This window comes from Spermophilus citellus (assembly GCF_964194105.1).
Source record: "Spermophilus citellus genome assembly, chromosome: 5".
In the NCBI taxonomy this organism is placed as follows: Eukaryota; Metazoa; Chordata; class Mammalia; order Rodentia; family Sciuridae; genus Spermophilus; species Spermophilus citellus.
Window position 1 is genome coordinate 98,748,793 of NC_138186.1, and position 24,562 is coordinate 98,773,354.

Sequence of the window (24,562 nt, forward strand, 5' to 3'; positions counted from 1 at the left end):
GGGAAAAAACTACTTATAATTAGTAGGAGTGGGAGTATGGGGGTGAGTTTATAATATTGCAATGATTTATGACCATCCAAAGTTCAGGTTTTATTTCATAGTATTTCGATGATTCTTTCTTAGTTCTTAGCATTTAATTTCTCTGGACAAAAAAAAAAAGAAACCAAGTTTCATTTAATACTAGAGTAGAGAGCATAATAGGAAAAAAGGTCAGGAAACATTGTTCTAATTAGTATATGAAAGTAGCCTAAGCAAAATTAAATGCTTCTGGAAAATCTTAAGCATATAATTTTATGTAACTTAAGTTATTAAGTACTATAATTCAAGAGCAATAAGATAAATTTTATTTCTAAGAAAAATTTTTAGCTTGAAAACTGAAAAGATGCCAAAATATATTTAAAGAACAGTCAAACACAGAGAACTCAGAGACTGCTATTTACTCATCAGCTTATGAGGGAAAAATAATAAGATGAGTAAGAACCAATGACCTGATAATGAGTACCTACAATGACAAGTCAGATTCCAGAGACAAAAAGTGTGGGAACTTCAAACTCATTTCCACTTACCCATAAGCATTAACAGATTGATAATGGCATTTCTTTACTGTATTTATTCAACTAAAATTTACTGATCACCTATGTGTGTTAAACCCTGAGTCAACAAGACCTAAAAGGTCCTGCTCCTATTAGGCTTACAACCTAATACAGAAATAAATCTACTGCAAAATATCAAGCAATAGTTTAATTGCTATGAATATAAATTAAGTAGGGCAGAAGGAAAGTAGGTGGTGGAGGTATTAATAACATAAGTTACCAGTCAGGAAAGCTTTATTGAAGAAGGGACATTTGAAAGACACCTAAATCAAACAAGGAAATAAGCTAAGCAGGTTATCTGTGGATGGCAGGAAATGCCACAGAGAAAGTATCAAGTGTCTGTGGGAGTCAGAGGATGCCACCAAAAGGAAACAGCTAGCAAGTGTCTACCTGATGCAATATGGAAAAAGCACCTAAAGCTCAGCAGCACAGGCACGGATGGAGATCATGTCAGAGAAGTGCCAGTGACCAGTGTCGGGTTACAAAGGATTTGTGTTTACAGGCCAAAAACAAACAAACAAACAAACGCCTTTGGGTTGTATTTTAAATGGAATGAACAGTGGAGAGATTTGAGGAAGAAAGTGATGTAATCTGATTGTACTTCAAAAGGATCATTTTAACTACCACATGGATGCCCAGGTGTGGTGAGCACATCTGTAATCCCAGGGACTTGGGAGGCAGGGGTAGGAGGACTGCCAGCCTCAGCAACTTGGACCCTATGAAATTTTGCGAGACCCTATCTCAAAATAAAAATGGCTGGGGATGTGGCTCAGTGGTTAACATCCTTGTGTTCAATCCATGGTACAAAACGAACACACACCAAAAAATACCACATGGCATAAGAGACTAGAGGAAGTTAGAAGTTGAAACAAAGAAACAAGACCAAAGCACTAGACCAGGCAAAAGATGATGAACTAAAGGGACAACATGGGAAGTGGTGAGAAATGGAACAAAATATACACGTCATCTAAATGAAACTGTTAGTACTGAAAATAGTAAACATGGGATCCAAAGCTAATGGAGGCAGCACACAGATTCTTTTAATGCATATAGAGGACTCAAAACAGTCCTTGGCATATGAGGACTGCCACAAAGAGTTAGCTGTTATTACTAATATTAATCAAGCACTGCTATTACTGTCTATCAATTTTATGAAAAAAGTGGCTTAATAAAAATTGGAGTTCTTTAAAGTTGAGCATAGTTGCTGAAGCAGTTAAGTCAATATATGATTCAATCAATGAGAAAAATGCGCTGAGGATTTAAGTCAGTGGGACAGCATATACTTATCATGCATGAAACCCTGGTATTTGATTAATCCCCAGTACCCAAAAGAGAAGAACAGAAAAAGCATACAGCTCAAAAAAAGAAAAAACTAAAATCCCCAAATTAACCACAACACACATACTCAATGGGAACAAAACTGACGTGGGTCCAAGACACCTGCCTCTATGAAAAATAAGTCACCAGGTATTGTATTCTTTAGAACTACATGGAAAAGATCATTTGAAGCTAGGTATGGTGGCAAACTCCTATAATCCTAGTGCCTTGAAGGCTAAGGCAGGAGAATCACTTGAGACCAACATCAACAATTAGCAAAAACCCTGTATCAAAATTTAAAAGAACTGGGGCTGGGGATGTGGCTCAAGTGGTAGCGTGCTCGCCTGGCATGCGTGCGGCCCGGGTTCGATCCTCAGCACCACATACCAACAAAGATGTTGTGTCCGCCGAGAACTAAAAAATAAATATTAAAAATTCTCTCTTTCTCTCTCTCCTCTCTCTCTCTCTCTTAAAAAAAAAAAAATTTAAAAGAACTGGCGATATAACTCAGGTAAACAACTGCTGTAGTTCAATCCCCAGTACCCACGCTCCCTGTCAAAATCTGTTCATTTGAAAATGGCTAAAGAAAATGACTCTCCAAAATACAGAACATATAAAGAAAATACAATACATGCTAAGTAATAAAAATAAATGATAAGTGCTGTTTCTTCATTTCATGGTCAGGTTCTGAGTTTAATTTGAGTTCTGTCCTCTTCTGTATAGTTTCTTTTAAGAATGGTTCCAATAGGGCTGGGGTTGTAGCTCAGCAGTAGAGCGCTCACCTAGCACATGCAAGGCCCTGGGTTTGATCCTTAGCACCACATAAAAATAAATAAAATCAAAGCAACTGTGTCCAACTACATCTAAAAAATAAATATTAAAAAAAAAAAAGAATGGTTCCATGCATGACAAGGAAAATGTAGGTTGCACATTTTCATTCTATTTCTATGACCTTTGATTTTCCTCAATCTTTTTTTTCCTTCATTGCCAACTTCTCCAAAGAGAACCTTCCTTCTTTCCTCAAGAGTTTTTCCCTCAGATACTACTTTTCCTCAAGCCCTTTCCCTATGAACCTGAGCTTTACACTTTTCTTTTTTAGTACTAGACTTTTTCTTTATGGAATGATGTTAAGTTTTCTGTCCCTCTCATGGGGTCACTTAGGCTGCATCCATCTCCAACTCAGTTGGAATTTGGCTTCTTGAAGCACACAGGTAATGTGGAACATCTACATACTGCCTGCCAGAAGTCTACTTTAAAGACAAAAGATAAGTTAAAATTAAATAAAAGGGCTGGGGTGTAGCTCAGTTGTATAGCATTTTCCCACCAAGTACAAGATCTGCTCCCCCCTCATTACAAATCAAATGAAAAAAAAAAAAAACATATCATCCTTACACTAATTAAAAAGCAATGGGTGCTAACAACCATAGGAAGGGAATTTTCAGTAATGTATATGGTTTGATGCCATTAAGGCTCTTAATTTTATAGTGTCTTTACCTATAATAATAGTTTTTTGAAAAATCAATCTAAAAGATGCAGATTTGTAAACCAATCCAATTAGATCCATAAATATCTTCTTTTTCCAACATAAAACTTGATATATGCTAGATATATTTAACGTAAATAATGTAAGAAATGGAACTAACCACACATACTAGGGACAGAACTATCATCCTTTCTGGCCTGTCTCCTTGCCTTCTCCTGAATTTTGTTTTCCACTTTCTTGCCTTTTCTAAAAAGACTTTTGGTCTTCCAATCTTACAAACAATGATTCTTAAACAAGAGAGTCACCTAGCAACCTACACTATGATATATATTACAAGATTTGATTTATGTTACTTTCTACTAATATGAGAATAGAGAAAACAAGGGAAATTTCCAACGATACAAAAATTGAGGAGTACGTAAAGTTTTCTTTTGGTAACTCATGCTAATCTACTAACAAGAAAAAACGAATATATTCTAGTCACCAATTTGGCACCAAAACGAAACTCCAGTTTATTATCCGTTAGTTACAAATCTTTCATAATATCAATTGCATCAGGGCACCAATGGGTTCCTGTGTATTCAATACATTTACAATAACTTGAAATGACTGACAGAACATTATAAATTCTTAGAGGAAAAGATGAACTTGTCTGTGTTTGATTAGTATAGTATTAAAAAAGTAGGAAATTACCGAAGACATATATAGATACAAAAAAAGAAATAAACAGCATAGACATGCCTGGTTAAATAAAAAGATCTGTAGAAGCATCTTTGTAGAGTGACAGCAAAATCTTCATAAAGGTTCTTAAAACCTATGCGTTAGTTCAACTGTACTATATATACAAATGCTACCTGATTAATATACTTGTCTGGTTTGTCTTCCCTCTTCCCTTCCAGTGTATCATCCATCATTGAGAACAAGGACCTTTATAATGAAAAAAAATCATCTACATAGCCAAGATCTTCTCAATAAATTCTAATAAGTACCGTGCTGGGGTGCAGCAAGGGGTGCTAGTCTTTGAGTATTTTCCCCAGGCTGCCAAAGCTTTGTAAGAGAATAGTGTTTCTTACCTCAAACAGTAAACACAAAATAACATGAAAAAAATTTCAAACCACATTTACCCTCCAAGCAAGTCTGCAGTGTCACTCTGCTGATTCATATTGACAACTCTCAAATGGTGGCCTTTATAAAAGAAAGGGAAAAAGAATTATTCCAAACTTTTAAATGCTGATTAATATCCAGTATACATCTTAAGAATGTAAAGACATAGAATAGCACAAATCTTTAATATGCATTTCCATGTATCTTCTCATTTTACTTCAGGGACCACAAACTTTTTAAATTTTCTCACATCTCCATATAGATATAAAACAGTCACATTCACTGTGGCATTACTGGTATAGCATCTGGATAACTATGCATAGGAAAACACCCTTCATTAAGTCAAGGTCTACAATTAGGGCTAAGTAAATGTCCATAATGTGTAATTATTTGACCATTAGAAGCCAAATTAAAAAAATTAAAAAATTTAAAAAATTGTCCAATCTGCTTAACTTAATGTAATATGTAGAGTATAATTCCATCTGTATAAAAACACCATCTAGACTGAGGATGTGGCTCAAGTGATAGCGCGCTTGCCTAGCATGTGTGAGGCACTGGGTCCGATTCTCAGAACCACATAAAAATAAAATAAAGATGTTGTGTCCACCTAAAACTGAAAAAAAAAAAAACCCACCATCTTTATGCACATGCCATTTGCACACCAAAAATTAATCCAACCAGTTAATAGTGGTCATTTCAGGGAAACAACACACATGGAGAAAGGTCACTTTTTAAAACTCTAGTTATCTTTAGACTGTTTAAAAACAAAAAACAAAAAGAGTCATTGCAAAATGCTTAAGGGCAGTCATTTCCCTCCAGGAGTTACCTGTAATGTGTGCCAAGTACTGGACAGTAGAGGTTTTGCCAGTCCCAGTCTCTCCCACCAGCAACACAGGCTCCCCTTTGCTGACGCACACTGCAAGCTGTTCAATGAGAACAGAGGATGGCCGTGTAGCAGCAAAAGTGAATTTCTCCCTAAGAATGGGAAAAAGGAGTTTAAAAGCCAGGCTGGGGATATACATCAGTGGTAGAACAGTTTACCAACACTGGGTTTGATCCCCATTGATGAAGGTTCCCCCCCTCAAAAAAAGTCAGGCTGTAAGCTTTTCTTAGTGTTGAAAGGAATTCTAATTCCCAGGTTCAACAAAGAAGAATAAGGAAATAGCCCACAGTAATTGTCTTCATGCTGTACCAAATATTCTTACAACATATGAATTACAAAATTAATTTGCTCTACAAACACTAAAGAGTCATACACCTGGGTAAGGTGCTAGGCTCTGGAAATTCAAAACATCTATATAACAAGACACTATATTAGCTGTGTCTTGAACAAGTTACTTAACCTGCCTTAACCTCAGTTTTTTCACCTACAAAATGTTTATGATAATTGTAATGGGTTTAAGTGTCTTCACTTAAATTCAGTCTATCCAGAATCTGTGGAACTTTATTTTTAAATAGGATATTTGAAGATTTAACCAAGTTAAGAAGAGGTCATACTACTTAGAGTGGGCAATAAATCCAGCAGCTGGTATCCTTGTAAAAGCAATCTAGAGACAGAAACACATAGCAGGGAAAAGGCCCTGTAACAACAGAGATAGAAATCAGACGGATACAGACCTAAGTCAAGGATTGCTGAGAGTCAAAATCATCCAGAAAGTAGCAAAAAAGTATTCTTCCCTAGACCTCTCGGAGGAAATATGGCCCTATCAACACCTTGACTTCAGACTTCTAACCTCCAGAATTGTAAGAATAATGTCTGTTCTTTAAAGTCACTAAATTTTTGGTCACTGTTAAGGTTTATAAATCATAATTTATAAAATTATTATAATCACTATATGAAAAAGCAAATGAAAGCACTTAGCACAATGCCAGGCATAGATTAAGTTTATAATAAATATTACCAGCTCAGAATCTTATATAATCCCAGCCCTCAATATAGACAAATGCCAAAGCCTGACTTCCACCTGAGCCCTGCTTCAATAAATGCACTACAGCGAGCAAAAACCAAGGATCATCTTCGCTAGTCCACATCTCTAATGGCCTTTATCACCTCCTGTTAGCATCCAGTTTCATAGAACATACTTTAGAAAAACACTGCTCCTTACCACATACCATGCTGGCAAAATGACAGTTCAGTAAGGTATTCTGCTCAAAGGATAAGACGAGACCTTCTATCAATTCTTAATGACCACATAGTACATAGGTTAGTTTAGAACCCCACTTACCTCTGTACATGAGCAGCCTCGTTTTGTTTCCGAAGAAGTTGCACTCTGCCTACTTGCACATCTAGTTCATTGATCAGAATTTCTGGTTTATAAAGTTGACAGAAAAATTCAGCCTGTGGGAGGAAAAGATTTCAACTGAATAAAAATCTGCATGCTCTTTAACATTTTCTTATTCACAGAGGCTCACTGTGACCTTCTAATCAGCCTTCTACCTGGAAACACACTCTACTTCCAAGATAGGCAATTTAGCTTTTAATCAAGGTTGATTTTTCTTCATTTTCCGAGTTGACAATGTCTTTTTTTTAAAACATTGACTGTATTTCCATAAAATGGTCCTTTTGACTCATGTAAATAAACCTCTGTCTATATCCAAAGTGGACACTGCTGACAGACATTTCCCAACAGAGTAAAAACAAAAAAAACCCCTCACCTCCTAACTTACGGGAAAAAAATTAGTAGATTTCTCTTCAACCATGCTATTCTCTGCTTTAAATTTCTAACATGGTTCATCTGACTAGTCAAAGCAGAAAAGGAAGTTATGGAAGACGCTCCTGGGTGTCTAGCCATCCATCTCTTTACTTGTTGATAACTCAAGCTGGATTTTGTTCAGGTTTCACAAAAGCAAAAAAGGGGCAAAATGCTCAGGGAAGATGAACCCTCCCCAAAGAAAAAGGGTAAACACTGATTAGTCTAAGTGGTTTGTTTCATTCCTTTGCCCACTAAGATTAGTATATGTATTAATTAATTAATTCCCTCTCAGTGGAGTATTCTATTACCCAAAACACCCCAACTTCTTAAGAAGCTAAAGAAACATTTCCACTATTGCAGTTCCTTACACGAAGCATGCTACAGTCATAATTCAAGTAGGAAAGCCAAATATCTGCTCAAGATGAGCCCTAAACATTTCTCCAGCCCCCAACCACAACATTACCACTGTTGAAGGGCTCTTTCCTCCAAAAACTTCATTTGCATATATCTGGTGCTAGGGGTTGAACCCAGAGCCTTGTGCATGCTAAACACATGCTCTGCCACAGAGCTACATTGCCAGCCCTTCATAAATAAATATTTGGATATAAAACAAGAATGGTAAAACATTAGCCATGTCTGTGATGAACCTAAGTAGTGGGTATACAGGTATTCATTGGTACTATTTTGAACTCTCCTGATGTTTGAGGACATTAATAATAAAAGGTGTGGGGGGGTCTCTGAACCAAACTACAAAGACGTTACTAAGACACAGTTCCAGTTCTAAGCCTATAACCAGAGAATGGTCATTAATATACTGGAGAATGAGGTATACATGTGATACAGTGCATAAGAAAAATGACTTCAAGAATGTGGAAACACTTGCAGAACTACTAGGGAATGTGAGAAGATTTATATCCATGAAAGGCAGTAATGACACCAACATTCTCGGAGGAGTCAACATTGCAAAAGTTATCCCAGGCAATGACCAGAAACCAATAAGCAAGCTAAATACCCTAGTCTGCTTTCAAAGGAGAAGTAAAAATAGCACCATGTACCTTTTTCTTAGAAATGTTCAATTTGCTTCCAATAACTTCTGCCATTTTCAATTTGCTTGTGCGCTCAGAAAGCATTGCTGTGAAACAGTCCAGAGCCTATTAAAATAACCAAGGCAAATGCCAACTGATTAAAACACAAAAAACAATACATTAATCACAGAACATCCTATCCTGCCTGGCCTCAAAAGGGAAGAAAATAAAATTCGTAAGAACACTGATGCAGTACTGAAAGGGGTATAAATAATGAGCCAAATCTGGACATATGACTTTACCTAATAGAAAACACACAAACAAATATGGAGGATGTTGTTATTGAGTTACTGGTAAAATTAGAAATAAACAAACAAAAACCTTAACTCATTTTGCAGATCTTAACTTTATGTAAAGAATAGCAAGTTAGTGTTCATTATTAGGTATGTGGCTCATGGAAGAAACAACTCTCTCTCAGTGCTGACACAACAGCAAAAGCTTGCTTTCCTAGAACCTCAACCTCCCAAGTAGCTGGGATCGTGTGGTCCACTGCAAGCAGTCAATAAGTAGTTTTATATAGACACAACATTTTACAATAGAAAGCAAATAAGATGAATCTTACCAATGACTCAATTTATTAGAAAAGTATGAAACAGATATTTGTAAGAGATGAAAAATGGAGAATTTGGAAAATGAAGGACAAGAACAGATTGCCACAAAGCATTTCAGGGTTCAACGTGGCCTAAGGGTACACTCCAAAGGAGATTTCTTTCTACTCAAAAAAATTTTACTATACACAAAGACAGCGTAAACCAAACCGGTCATGTTCTCTTCCCCAATCCCAGCTGTCAGAAACCAGAACACTTTTTAATCAAAATTGGTCAATGTTATAGCCAACAGATCTTCAGGCAGCATCATCTTTATTCTTATGGTGGAGGGAATAAATCCTACTTTGTTCTTATGGAATCTGGTAGAGAGTATTACTCAATAGGTCTTCCCTCTAACACATTTTTTTTTTTTTAAACCAAGGTTATACTTTATAATTCCCACATTTTCCCCTATACTAAAGATAAAATTTCCACTGAGGCAAGTGTAAATATCAGATAAACACAAATTTATCCAAAAGTCTTCAGAAATTACGCAAGGTGCATAATACATATTTTAGAAACAATCTATATTTTACTACATCACCTTACCATTACTTTGGAGTTTACTTTCATTCCACCTTTTAATTTCACTCTCAAACTATACTTCTTTTGAAATTAGTAACAATGTCTTAAAACTACAAAACATCAGCCCTCACCAAATAAAAAAATAAATAAATAAGTAAATAAATAAATAAAACAATTACAAAACATCTATTGTGCCCAATTAAGATTCCTGTTTTGTTAGCAGTGCTGGGGATTAGACCCAGGGCTTCATGCACGCTAGGCAAGCACTCTATCTTTAAGCCCCCATTTAGAGTTAAGGCAATTTTAGCTTCACTTTTAACTAGCTAAGGATAATAAACCATGCCAAATCAAAAGAAATTCTGACAGAAATAAAATCAGCAGCTATACAGAGGAGAACAACGAGACAATCAACACAAAGACTTTATCTTACCTCTTGAAAAATATTTAATGATGCTGATGAAGATGAACTGTCAAAGCTATGAGCAATCCTATTACACCAATTCAGTAGATCCCTTTAAAAAAAAAAAAAAAGAAATAAAAAATCTTAGAACAAAAACATCAGAGTTTGTTAAGGACACCTGACAAATGAGTATCCCATTTTTTCTTGTAATGTGGAGACAAAAGTATTAGATGTAAGAACTTAGCAGGAAGTAACCTATCACTCATTTTTCCCCATCCATGCCAGACAAGGTAAGGAAGGAAGGAAGCAAATAATTCTGATTAAAATGAGGGGAGGGCTGGGGTTGTGGTTCAAGTTGTAGAGTGCTCGCCTAGCATGTGTGAGGCAATGGGTTCGATCCTCAGCACCACATAAAAATAAATAAATAAATAAAAATAAAATAAAATGAGGGGAGTTATCTATTCCTAACTCCAAGTGGCAAGTCCAACCCTTCAAAGAGGAGAGCTGAGGCACAGAACTCATTATATGGAGCAAAATCCAAGAATGTTAATTTAAGGTCCCATATGTTAAGAAAAGAAATCCAGTTAAAGAATTATGTTAATGGTTATTATCAAGTTTGTCCTTAAAAGTTATTTTTAAAGGTAAAAATAATATTTTCAGGCCTTCCTACTCAGTACCTATAGATCTGAAAAAGATCTGATCTCATGAAAATTTAATTTTCAAACTCAGTATGTCTTTCAAAACCATTTAGTTCGAGTTGGTAAGATCTTTTAGGGTAAGTTGCTTTTAAATTATCAACTAAACCGCCCCACACACACACACACAACTCAAAAAAGTGTCAAGTCCAATACCTTAGAGACAATTCTCTGCCCTCAAGGATAGGTCTTTTGTTTTCTCTTCTGGCTTCTGAAACTGCCTCAGATGCCTCTTCACTTTCAATACAATTATCACTTGGAGAGTGATGTTTCTCTCCAGTAAGCTCAATATAAATGTCAAGCAGGTGATCAGCAGCTTCCAACAGGCTGGGATATCTGCTCTGAAGAACCTGTCAACAGAGGGAGGAAAAAAGGAAAGAAAATTTCACGGCAAGCATAGTAATTTTTAAAGTACACACAGCCCTGGGTGCAGTGATACACACCTCTAATCCCAGAGGCTTGGGAAGGTGAGGCAGAATTACAATTTATAAGGCCCTAACATCTTAGTGAGACCCTGACTCAAAACAAAAACAAAAAAATGATTTTTAAATGCTGGGGATATAGCTCTGAATTCTACCCACCCCCCGTACCAAAAAATAAATAAATAATAGTACACACAGGGTTTAGTGAGAGTGTTTACCTAGCATGCCTAAGGCCTAGATTTAATCACTAGTACCACAAAATAAAAATAAAATAAAATGTACACATAAACTACTGCTGACACTAGTTAACCAGAAAGTGTATTTCTCTATGAAATTTGTCATCTTTACCAAGCATAAAAATTTAAACCTTGAAACCTTTACATTCCTTAGGTCCTACCTGCCCACTCAAATGCCATGGCTTTTTTTCCTACCTCAAACTCAGTTATCTGGTAATCTCACCATCTATAACATAGCTTTCAGGATTGAAGTTAGATGGTAAAAGGGTCTCCAAGCAACCCAAGCAGGCATGTAGGCTGGTGATGCAGCTCAGTGGCAGAGCACTTGCCTAGCATGTATGAAGCCCCAAGTTTAATCCCCAAACAATGCCACCAAAATAAAAGTATCCAAGGAATTACTGAATAAAGAATTCTTCAAGAACTATTTACTATGGTTCCAAACAATTCTAGTAAGGTTCATTACACACTTTCTCAGTCAAAAGTAAATTAGAAGCAGTTATGAGGACATAGAAAAATAGTTTTTCAAAAGGCCACAAGTTAATGTTAATGCTGATAAAAAGCAATGGAACTTAAAAAGAATTCATAATGCAAAAGATCTAAGTCCCATTCACTTCAATAACTGCTGAGAATTTACTGCAGTATTATACTTGGAATTCATAATATTAGCTCCAAGCCTTTATGTTGATATGAAACAGTCAAATTTGTTTAAGAAGGCATGAAACTACATATACATTTGAAATATTAACCATCCAATACATTTAAATTAGTTTGAGAAGAACATTATGATTCCAATTTATATATGTAATATCCACATATTTATAAAGGATATAGAACTCAAGGCCTAATAGTGTCATATTTATACACATACATACACTTTTTTTTTATTTGGCAGTACTGGAGATGGAACCCAGGGTCTCATGCATGCTAGGGCAGCAATGTATCATTGAGGTATATCCCTTCTGTGTTTCAATGACCAAAATAGTCTAGACACAAAATAAGATGCTTCATATACACTTAAAAGTATTTTATGCAGTATCTTTAGTGTGCCTGCATTTTAACTACCTCCCAACACATGAGGTCAGACATGACATTTTTCGCTTGTGGTATGATGTCAATGTCCAAAGGTTCTAAATTATAAAGCATTCTGGATTTCAGATTTTTAGATAAGGGATGCTCAACCTATACAAACTTAAAAACTTCATGTAAGTTTGGAACTTTTCATAATAAAAAGTAAAAAAAAAATTAATATTTTCTAGTACCACATACCTCATTCAGTTCTTTCTTATTCAGATTATCCAGGTGAATTTTGGTCCAATATTTGTCTAACAAAGTGGCATGACTATTTAGTGGTCGATACCAATTACCTCCACAAGTCAAGAGTCTATATTCAAAAATAAAGTTACACATCAGCCGTTTGAAATTTAATCTTGAATTAGGTTACAGTAGATCTAACCTATCTGTGGGGCATACATTCCAAGACCAACTGTGGATGCATAAAATCATGGTCAGTACCAAACACCACATGTTTTTTTCCTATATTCATATACCTATGATAAAGTTTAATTCCCAAATTATTCACAGTAAGAAGATTAATAACAATGACCTGAGCAATAATAAAGCAGTTACACAATATTCCATAAAAGTTATTTAAAATTTAAGAACTGTTTATAAAATCTAGAATTTTTTATTTAATATCTTTAGACCTCCTGCTGCCTACTGAGCTAATTAAATTCATAGAAAGTAAACTGCAGATGAGAAGGCAATTATTACTTGTTGGACATTACCTCACATGAATAAATACTCTTAATCCTTCCTAGTGCCAGATACTACTCTGTTACCTATAGGGTAGATGACCAACAAAAGACTAATAGTTGACCCATATTTGACTCTTTTCCTAAGGAGGAATGATAGAGTTTAAAGTTGTTTTCAAATCAATGTAAATGAATCCACGAGGTGTTTTGATCTCAATGACCTGTTCATCCTTTAAGCATAAATACCTTCAGAAAAACATAATCCAAGAACTATAGCATTAACAATAATTCACTGCTTGCTACCAGAAGCTACCATACTTGAAAATCATAAAAATTTTCCCAAGAAGAGAGGATTATGTATTTAACATACACTCTGGACAAATTACATGCTTACACATTAGCCGTTTGATCCTCACAACAACTGTCCTGAAGAGAGGTGCCATTATTTTCTTCTAATGTATATGGAAAAGAACAGTAATAATCCCTTGTTCACCAACCACAACTATAAATGATAGGACTAAGAGCTGAATTTAAGTCTGTCTGATATCTAGATTGCCTGACATGATGTCATGGGACTTTCTAAGAAAAACTTCGTTATCTGTGTAATTTAAATCAACTTACATTAAAAGCAATAGGGGTTGGCCTGGTGGTGCATACCTGTAATCCCAGCAACTTGGGAAGCTGAGGCAGGAGGATCACAAGTTCAAAGCCAGCCTTAGCAACTGAGTAAGGCCCTAAGCAACTTGATGAGACCCCATCACAAAATAAATAAATAAATAAAATAAAAAGGGCTGGGGAATCAATCTCTGACACAAAAAAAATAAATAAAACCATAAGGTTGACTGGGGTGTAATTCAGTTGCCTACCATGTTCGAGGCCCTACGTTCCTCCCCAGCACCATGAAAAAAAGAAAAAAGTGTTAACAGAGTCTGGCAAGGTGCTTCTTGAGTATAGTTAGGTTAGCCCCATACTTCATCTAGGAGTCAATCTTTACTCAGGCAAACACTAATGTAATCATTAAATATATAATGTTAGTTTCATTTGTGGGTATTTTAAGACCTTGCAGAAGCAGGAGTACATTAGCATAAAAAAAGAAACTGTTGCCTTCTTGGTATTTTAAAATGTGGATAGAAACATACCAAATCTGCTGTTTTATTTTTTCTTCCATCCTATATTTAATTAAATTTTTTAATTGCTTAAAATCTACATAACATCATCTTCATCATCATGGCTAGCCATTAATTGGGTGCTTACCCTGTGATAGGTAATGCAAATCACACTATTTGAAAAAGAAATGATTAGCCTCAATATATTCATACTGTTTAGAAGGCATACGCAGGTACTAAATGTCAGTGTCAGGACTCGACTCAGAACTATCTGACGATAATCTCACCTCTGATTATTTTTGAAAACAAGATAAAATGTTTAAAACTGACTATTTTTATTGAAAAAACAAATAGCTCATTTTATAAATTAATTATCTTCATTAAATAAAATCAGGAATGAGGGCTGGGGCTATAGGTCAGTGGTAGAACACTAGCCTAGCACATGAGAGGCACTGGGTTCGATCTCCAGCACCACATATAAATAAATAAATAAAAATGACTTATATATGTGTGTAAAATCAGGAATGAGAAAGTTGGCTCTCTCATCATTTCTAATTAACCCTGCTTAAAATAGGTTCAGATAATTATACCAAGGTTTCTAGACTCAGCATGAAGACACATGATAAAGAGGCTGCAGAGTTGAAACAAAGGTTAATAGCACATACCTCCTGGTTGCAAAAAACTGAAATCCAGGAGCCACTTTCAGACAGTCCCCTCGGCCAGGAATCAAGAGTTGTCCATTCTCCAAAAGTGGGATCAGCACTGAAACCTAAATCACAAACTCCACTGATAAACAGATATTAAGACAAGTAACAAAAACCAAAACAATCCAAATGAGGAACACATCTTTATAAGAAACTTCAGTTCTCATGGTGGAAACTAGGATCAAATGCAGGTGGGAATGTCCAAGTCACCTACATTCCAGCATAACACTTACTTCATGCAACATTCACTAAGTGCCTTCTGTGGATTAGAACTAAGCAACATACAATGATACAAACAGTATTAAGACTTTAGATCCTAAAATTTGATGGGAGACGATAAGCATGGCTCCAGGGGTATACATACAAGGTGACATGTGAAAAGAAACGGTGGCTCTGAACTGATATGAACCGATTTAGAAGCAGGACAATGAAGCTGTCCCCAAAGTAATCTTATTTGCTCAGTATGAGAAGAAATAGCTACATTTGGTAGGAAAGAAATGGCATAAACAATGGCATTAAGGATGGGAAAGAATGTGCAAATGGAGCCGGATAAAGAGGTAAAGTTCAGACATAGGGAATAAAAAGCCTCCAATGCTGGGCTAAAAAGACTGAGCTTTTTCATGACAAAAATAAGTATCAAGAATATTTTAGACTAAGAAAAAACTTTTATTTAAAAAAAAAATGAACTGTGCAGCAATGTGGAATATAAACTGAAAAGAGATCAGCCTAGGGGAAATAAGAGTTACTCAGAGAAAACACACTATGTTACAAAGGCATGCTAGACAGATAAATAAAATGAGAAGCCTAGTGCTAAGGCAGTAGAATAGAAGAGAAGAGAGCAGGATAAGAAAGAAGTGGGATAGAAAGAAGAAGACAGTGAATAACGTATCTGGAAATTAAATGAGAAAAGAAAAAAACCTAGATGATTCTAGGTTCTGGCATATTAACTGCAGGGCAGAAAAGGCTATTCTAATTTGGACATCTTGAATTTATACTGGCTATGGGACATTCAAGTAGAATTCTTTTTTTTTTTTTTTTGGTTGAGATAGGGTTTCATTATATTGCTTAGACTCTAAAGTTCAAGTGATCCTCCTGCCTTAGCCTCCTAAGAGATTGGGACAACAGGTATGTACCACCAAACACAGCCCAAGAAGAGATTTCCTTTTTTAAAGAAAGTCAATTAGACATATGGAGCTTATGGGTTTACAGGGGAAGTTTGTTTAAAAAAAAAAAAAAAAAGAGGGGGGGGGGGGGAGAAGAGAGGGCCAAAGAGGATTGTTCTAATTTAGCAGGTACTAATTTTTCTTAGCAAAATTATTTCATACGTAGCTAGAAGCTGAAGGGAAGCACAAAAGAATATAGGGGCAATTCCAGGATATTCCAAAACTTGAAACTAAAGAAAATCATCCTAAATATTTGTAAAAGGTAACTTTAAATTAATGGGTCAGAAATGTGGATGTAGATCAGTGGCAGAACACTTGCCTAGCAAGTGTGAGACCCTAGGTTGGATCAACACTGTTAAGAAAAACAAATAAGAAAACCTAAGCCTAACCACACAAAATTTTGTGGTTTTCTTTTTTCCCTTAGGCAAGAGATGTGTTTTGTTTTCTTTTTTTTTTCCTTAATAGTTTTTCCAACCTGTAGTTTTGTTAACATGTTTCAGTGTATATTTTGTAATTAGTTGTCACTACAGTGTTGGGCGGGGGGGGGGGGGAGCCTTCTAAGTCTCTAGTAAACTTGGCAGAGTATGTCAACAATTTTTTTTTTAATATTTGCAAAGCATATAATCCAGCAACTTAGAGAAAACAAACAAAGCAATTACTTGGGCATAGGCAAATGTCCATAGATTAAGAATATTCAGTATATTAACTTCTACAATGATAATTGGAAGACAAGTCTAGCTGGCATAGTGGTGCATGCTTATAATCCCAGTTACGCAGGAGGCCAAGACAGGAAGATCACAGGCCTGGGCAACTTAGCAAGACCCCATCTCAAAAAATAAAAAGGAAAAGGGCTAGGTTATAGCTCAGTGGCAGAGTGCCTCTGGGTTTAATCCCCAATACAAGGGGAAAAAAAGACAAACTCAGTTTGAAGATTCATAAATACTTATCCCAAAGAACTAACAGTAGAGCATCATAGAAATACTAGAACAGATGGCAAGACATCAAAGTTAGCATTACAACTACTGTAGCTGAGATCTAAAAAATAAACCACAGATTTACAATTGTGTGCACAAGCACACACAAGGTAACCTGGTCAACTATTGTTGAGAAGTTCTAAAAATAACAAAATAATAATCAAGGGATCCTTGTATGTTCTTAAGTAAATACAACTTCACTATAATGATAATGAAATCCAAAAATGATTAAACCATAAACCTCCTGGAAACAAATGTGTTATCAGGAAAATGATCTGTACAAAATGAAACTCGAACTATAAGAATTTCCTAATGTTTATTAAGCACTGCAAAAGGAAGACCAAGTCAGAAATTGTTAATTTGATCTTTAATCTGGACTTGGGCAACACAAAAATGTACTAAGGTGTGGGACAGGAACAGATGCATCATTATGGCCTACATGAAATATCCTTCATTTTATTTACTTTTCTTTGGTTCTAATTCCAAAATCTACAGGTCTAATGATTTTCCAGATAATGTGATATCTGAAAAAAAATTGTCCATGAAGGCAGGCACTCAAAAAAGGATAAAATCAACAAGTACTTTTAAACTAGTTTTATTTATATTTCAATTTTATTTTTTTAAACTCTCATGGATAGAAGTCAGCTCTGGTTCTGGGCTTCTTAAGAAACATCATTTTTTAAAAAATGAAACACCATCCCCAGTCACTATTAACAAAATGACCTCAAAAACAGAAGAGACGTTAGGAAGCAGTGATTTAGTAAGATGACATACCACATCTAAGGGGGCATAATCAATATCCTCCAGAAGAATCCAATGGCCCTTTGTGGCTGCCTGTGTCAGGGTACCAGGCTGCCACACAAACTCTCCAGGAACATCTGTGCAGCGATACATCCCCAACAGCATCTGCAGAAGAAAAATAAAATAATTAGAGAAACCACACACCTAATATGCTAAGACTACTTCCTTTGATTAATTCTGTGAATCATTCCATAGCGATGTCATCACTTAAAGTTTTCACAGATTGCCCCAACAGTCATGAGCAAGAGTATTACCCATTTTTATATTCCCTTAGCAAAAACAATACTTGAATGCCAATAGTTACAAGAATGCCAAACCACCAACGCTTGCCATTTCTTAATTACCTTACTGTCAGTCTGATCTCCAAGCTGGACTTTGAGAAGCTGAGGAGGCTTTCTTCTACCTGTCATTGCAGCTAAATGTTCAACTAAGGAAGTTTTGCCACATCCTATGGGTCCTTCCAACAACACAGCATTCTGAGAAGCCACTGCCAAAGCCAGGGTCTGAAGATTTTTGCAGACAGACTTAACCAGCACATAAGATCGAAGGGCCAGCTCTTGTTCTCGTGAAGAACTCATATTACTAGCCTAAGGAGGAGACAAGAAATAAACAAAAAAAGTCAGTGAAGAGTACTTCCCCTAAGGAATCAAGTTAATTTCTACAACAATGTTTCCACTGACCTTACATAAACCTTGGCTAATAACTTAATTATAACAAATCTAATGTAAGAAGTATGTTATACAAAGTAAGAATCTGACCTTTCTTCTTTCCCTTCTTGAAGGAGGAGTACGTGTGAAAATGGAAGCAGAATTTTTTTTAATATTTATTTTTTAGTTATAAGTGGACAAAATACCTTTATTTTATTTTTATGTGGTGCTGAGGATTGAACCCCGTGCCTCATGCATGCTAATGAGTGCTCTACCTCTGGGCTACAACCCCAGCCCTGGAAGTAGAAATTTTTAACAAATTTAAGACAATGTCTCTCAAAGTTTTAAGAAGCTAAAAATGTTGATGCATGGGGAAGTGGGCTCAGCAAACCTCATCTATTACTGCTGGGTTTGTGTTTATTTTCTTCCTCTCCCCATATTCTAGAACTTCATATCTAACATTAAGAATGCAGGGATTGGAGCTGGTCACAGTGGCACTTGCCTGTAGTCCCAGCAGCTCGGGAGGCTAAGGCAGGAGGATGGCGAATTCAAAGCCAGCCTCAGCAAAAGCAAGGTGCTAAGCAAGTCAGTGAGACCCTATCTCTAAATAAAATATAAAACAGGGATGGGGATGTGGCTCAGTGGTTGAGTGTCCCTGAATTCAATCCCTGATATCCTTACCCCCCACCCCCCTCACACACACACAAAAAAAAAAGAACGCAGGGATTGGGGATGAAGATAGGTGGTAATGTATACTCAGCACAGGTTGGACCCCTTCCCTCAAAAAAAGAATGCATTCATTGGGGAAATATGGACACCAAGAGAATATCATAACATTGTTAGATTGTTTTTTTAAGGTATAGTAAGTGTTGGCATTAAGTCTTTCTTTTGGAGATAAATACTGGAATATTTATGAATGAAATGATATTGGAAAATTTTGCAGAAATATAAAGGAAACAACTGATTATGAATAGATTACTATTTAAGCTGGGTGAAAAGTATTTAAGGATTCATTACCATTCTTCCTACTTTGGAACATGTTTGGCATTTTTATAAAAAAAGCAAACAATATATTTACTGGATAAATGTAGAATTTCAGTCAAAAGATGACACAGTTCTTGGGCTGGGGATGTGGCTCAAGCGGTAGCGCGCTCGCCTGGCATGCGTGCGGCCCGGGTTCGATTCTCAGCACCATATACCAACAAAGATGTTGTGTCCACCGAGAACTAAAAACTAAATATTAAAAATTCTCTCTCTCTCTCTCTCTCTCTCTCTCCCTCTCTCACTCTATCTTTAAAAAAAAAAAAAAAAAGATGACACAGTTCTAAAGATAAAGTTCTAATTCTAGATAAGGTCACATTAAAAACCTGGAGGTACAGGTTTCTTAGTGCTGGTCATACAGATATATTCAATTTATGAATAATTACTTCACTAAACACTTATGACATGTACACTTTCGTATATGTATACTTCTATATTTTTTCTTTCTTTTTAATGCTACATGTCAGAAACAAACTGATGTTTTAAAGGCCTCAAGACTTGTTTCCAAGAAGAAAGTGGGTAGATCTGATGACCAAAGTGATGACTGAAGGCTGCTAGAGAAAATCACACTGTCTTCCAATGATTCTATAAATTTTTTTAATCTCCCAACCTGTCTAAAGTGGTCTAGAGCCACAATCCTGGAAGAAGATCATTTCATATGGCAGCAGGGAAGAAACACAACACATACTGGTCTCCCACACAATGGGCAAAGAATATTACGATAGAACTGAGGACAGGAGTTCTCTATATGTCTAGCTCTGTCTTCGCCAGTCTTTGCAGTCCAAGGTTCTCCAAGTCATTCTGCTTTGTGTTTCATATATTTAGGATAACAAATGCTACTCAATTTCATACAATTTTTGTAGTAAACAAACAAGATATGTGAAAGAATTTTGCTTAAGTTTTTTGTTTTTTTTAGTGCTAGGAACTGAACCTAGGGCTTTGCACATACTAGGGAAGCATTCTACTACTGAGCTATATATCCATCCCTCTTTTTTTCCCTTTGTTTCTTTTAATTTCTCCCTTGAACACTTTCAAAACTGGACCAGTAACTTGGATTCACACCTGATTCATAAGAGCCCAACTAAGGAAGGAGCATACTCAGTATTTAAGAGGGGAAAGGGAGCACATACCCTACTAATAATGATAATATACCTGCTCTCCAGGGGCCGGAGGCTGCTTGGGCAATACCACACCACATACTGCTGTCACCCTGGAGGAGAGGTCAGCTGAAATAAGGTGTCCTTGTAGGTATTGCAGCTCCTTATCCTTATGCCAAAGGGAGGCTTCTGGATTGGCCAAAACCAAGGCCTTCTCCAAGTCCTGCAACTGGGCCTCTTCTAATAACCTGAGGGAAGAATCTCATCAATTATGTTATTGTACAAAAAAGTTACAGCAAAACCTAAAAGAAAGCTTTTGCTTACCTCAACCTGAAGTGGATCAATTCATCACTATTAAAAATCTTCTTAAGAAATGATAACTTGTGCTCTTCGTTCATATAGGTGACCAAGGCAAGACAGTTGGCTGTGTACCTAGAGAAAAAGGAAGTACATATGTATAGTTGATCTGCAGTTGACTGGGAAAGAAACAAAAAGAAGAAAGAAAATGACTAGTCAACTGAACACTAGAGAATAAATGTGTTATTTAAGAGTAAATAAATCAATCATGAATTCACTTGATAAGAGCATGAAAAAGGTAGAACCACACTCACATCACCTCATTTTTTTCCTGAAGTGACACAAGATGAAGGAAGGAGCCACAAGAACAAAAACAACAGATTGAACATGGTTTCCTTCTCCTCCCTCACACTATAAGCACAGGAAAAATCTAGCAGATACTCACCAACGGACCAAAGTGTCATGGCTTCTGAGGAGGGGGACACACACACTCCAGTCCCAGAGTTCCCGGAACACAGATTGCTCTTGCTGCAGAAACTTGTAGGCTGCTTCCATTAAGTCCCGAAGTTTCATCCGTCTTCGCCCATAGCGAACTGGATTAGCATCTGAACTCTCCAAGAAGAGTCTTTGAAAGACTGGGGAAGTGTCCTTGAAATACCTCAGGGCAAACCTTCAGAAAAAAAAAAAAGAGTATTTTCATTGGCTGGTGGAAATATTCAAGTACATATCTCTACTCTGAGACAGGACTGTAGAACATAACAGAACTTTTAAGAATACAGGGAGGAAAATGCTAACATTACCTAGTCCTATGACCAAACTGTTTAAGTTCAGGAACCACAGGACCATGACATGGGATAGCTGATTCAGAGGACACAAAAACCTAAACTGATTACTCAAAAAGTAGAGGGATTTATCACAAGTATTTATTATTAAAAATGTACTCATTTCCAACAAACATTTACTGAACTGTCACTATGGGCCAGACACTGTGTTAATACCTGAAGATTCAAAACCAAAGAGATTTTTTTCTTAAGAATTCTGCCATCTGATAAAAAGAGAATACTTACAAAAACAATAAGCAGCACAAAGAGAAAGAGTTCAACTGAACCTGGGGAAGTTGAGAAAAGATGCTTTAACTGCCTCTTAAAGAATGAAGAGGAGAACCTTGTGAGAGCATAAAGAAAAAGGACATTCCACTAAGATAAAACAAAAAGTTGGTCATAGTGGTACTTGCCTGTAATCCTGGCTATGCAGGAGTCTGAAGTAAGAAGACTGCAAGTTCAAGGTCAGCCTGGGAAACTGAGCAAGACCTTTTCTCAAAATAAAATATCAGAAAGGACTGGGACATAGCTCAGTGGTAGCCAGCATCATACACACACAAAAGGTCAATAAGACATCTTCAGGAAACTGCCTGGTATGATAGTTGAAAACAGAAAGATGTTGATAGGCAGGAAATGAGGTGCTGAAGGAGGGCAAGGGCCAGATTATAAAAAGCTTGGGAGGCCATGGTAGAGATACTGGGCCTTCAATGTATTAAAAATGTTTTCCACACAGCTATATTCTTCTATTAGAAATTCTAATAGACCTTATAAGAAATAGTGGCACAAAATCAGTCATACAGGCTTGTTTATCTGTATACTCAAAAGGGATGAGTGACCCTAGGATTTTTTTTTTTTTGACCCTAGGATTTTAAGTTGGGCTGATCAATGAACATCTTCCCCCAAGTCTATTCTGTGAAGACTGAAAAGCAGTTGTTTCTCCAAATGCCCAAGTCACAGCAACAAAAAAATCCCAAGGCATACAAAGAAGCAGGGAAACAGACTAAAATCAAAGGAAAAGAAAATTCCAGAAACAGGGATTGAGAATGGAGCTCACTGGCAAAAGCTCTGGGTTCAATCTCCTTCACCCAAAACAAACAAACAAATAACTGCACTGGTAACAAACTAGAAGTGTTAGAACTCTATAGTAGTAGAGATTTTGTATTTGAATGAAATTTATCAGTTTGAAACAAAATCTCTTTGACATATTAAATGACAACCATAAAGGAAACATCTATAACACACAAACTCACACAAAATCAAAACATGTCACTATCAAAAAATTCATGAAAACACTAAGGCTGCCAGAAAAGACCACAAAAGTTAGAAGACATGCAGAAAACAAATAACAAGATAGCAACAGTAAATCTTTTTGCATAAGTGACCACTTTAAATAAAAATGGGTTAAACTCCTCATTCAAAACACATGGATTAGGCTGGAGAGTGGCATACACCTGTAATCCCAGCAACTCTGAAAGCTGAAGCAAGAGGATCAAAAGCTCCAGGCCAACCTTAGCAATTTAAGGCCCTGTCTCAAAATAAAATAAAAAGGTAGTTCAGTTGAAATGCATTTGCCTAGCATCCATGAGGCCCTGTGTTCTGCTCCCAGTACCATAAAGTCTATTTTGTCCATTAGGACCTGTTTTGGTTATCATTTGTATGATATTTTGTCCCTATTCTTTTACTTTCATTCTATATCTTTTTATAGATAACGTATAATTAAATCCTGTTTTTTTTTTTCTCTACTTACCTAATTCATGTCTTTGTACATGTGTGTGGGGATGGGTAGTGGGGATTGAACCCAGAGGTCCTCTATCAATAAGCCACACCCTGAATTAAGGTGCCCCTCTCTAGGAACTTTTACAGTGACAACAGCAGTTATCTGCCGCAGTCTGGCACAAATCATGAGCCACTCAATCAGGAACAAACTTTATTTCCAAACTCCATCAGCACACTCCACACACGCTCCCTGGGAACCTCCCTCTAACGCCATCCACGTGGCTCCTCCAGGCACACACCACACCAACCGGAAATCCCTCCTCCTCCAGACCTTCCCCAACCAAAGTGAACCCTCCAGGAATCCCCAGGAGAACTCCAAAGCAGAAGGCGGAGGCAGCAAGAGCCAGGGCCCCATTGCCCTACAGTAAAGGTCAAATATACAATACAATCAATCCAGCATCACAGCAATTATATATAGCTTAACTCAAATCATCATCTATCTCAATGGTTCGCTGGTGTCACCTTTCAAACATTCCCTCTGGCAAATGACAGCGGCTCTCAACCATCATCTTTGGAAGGTAAAAATTCAGGGTGAAGAAAACCTTTCTTTCCAACCTTTGCAGTTCATAGCTATAAATACAACAGCTATTTTGTAAAATCTTGGAGTACTTTCAAGACTGCTTGAATCTGTTTCCAGTTCTGCAATTCTAATCAGTCCCAAATAAATGTAATTTTCTTTGTTCTCCACTAGGTGGATTTTATTGACAGTGAACAGAGTATTAACTACTTTTGGTCCCTCCTTCTGTTGTATGCCAGAACAACTATGCCCACATCCAGGTATATAAAAGCATGCTCCATTCATGATTTTAAGGAGGAAGTGCATATTCTACCACAGCATTCTATCTGCTATTATTCACAAAGATGATGACAGGCCCCATCCACCACTGCTCACTAATGTGGAGTCACATGCCTAGGACAAACAGGTGGCAGATAACTGAAGCTAAAAAATTAATCCAAATACAATCCAAATGAACTGTATCCTTAGAAATAAAGGTAGTCAATTTTGTGTTTTCTTATCACCATAAAAGACAAAGCATATGTCTGGCCTGGGATGTGGCTCAAGTGGTAGCACGCTTGCCTAGCATGTGTGAGGAACTGAGTTAGATTCTCGGCACCACATAAAAATATTGTGTCCATCTAAAACTAAAAAAATAAATTATTTTTAAAAAAGCGTATGGGTCTGATACAGTGGCATATGCTTATAATCCCAGCTACTCAGGAGGCTGATGCAGAGAAATACAAGT

The 24,562-nt window shown here is 36.6% G+C and overlaps 1 protein-coding gene across 1 annotated transcript in view; it reads right to left on the reverse strand.

The window, feature by feature from the left end:
• MDN1 (midasin AAA ATPase 1) overlaps positions 1 to 24,562 on the reverse strand; it is a 146,706-nt gene that overhangs the window by 103,627 nt on the left and 18,517 nt on the right. Inside the window, exons 3-15 of the mRNA XM_081296059.1 lie at positions 21,167 to 21,391; positions 20,749 to 20,856; positions 20,480 to 20,672; positions 17,984 to 18,226; positions 17,613 to 17,744; positions 14,663 to 14,766; positions 12,407 to 12,521; positions 10,639 to 10,832; positions 9,818 to 9,899; positions 8,246 to 8,341; positions 6,723 to 6,835; positions 5,324 to 5,472; positions 4,518 to 4,578 (exon numbers count right to left, since the gene is read on the reverse strand). Coding sequence (XP_081152185.1) covers positions 4,518 to 4,578; positions 5,324 to 5,472; positions 6,723 to 6,835; positions 8,246 to 8,341; positions 9,818 to 9,899; positions 10,639 to 10,832; positions 12,407 to 12,521; positions 14,663 to 14,766; positions 17,613 to 17,744; positions 17,984 to 18,226; positions 20,480 to 20,672; positions 20,749 to 20,856; positions 21,167 to 21,391 — 1,815 coding nt within the window. The remainder of the gene's footprint in view (positions 1 to 4,517; positions 4,579 to 5,323; positions 5,473 to 6,722; positions 6,836 to 8,245; positions 8,342 to 9,817; positions 9,900 to 10,638; positions 10,833 to 12,406; positions 12,522 to 14,662; positions 14,767 to 17,612; positions 17,745 to 17,983; positions 18,227 to 20,479; positions 20,673 to 20,748; positions 20,857 to 21,166; positions 21,392 to 24,562) is intronic.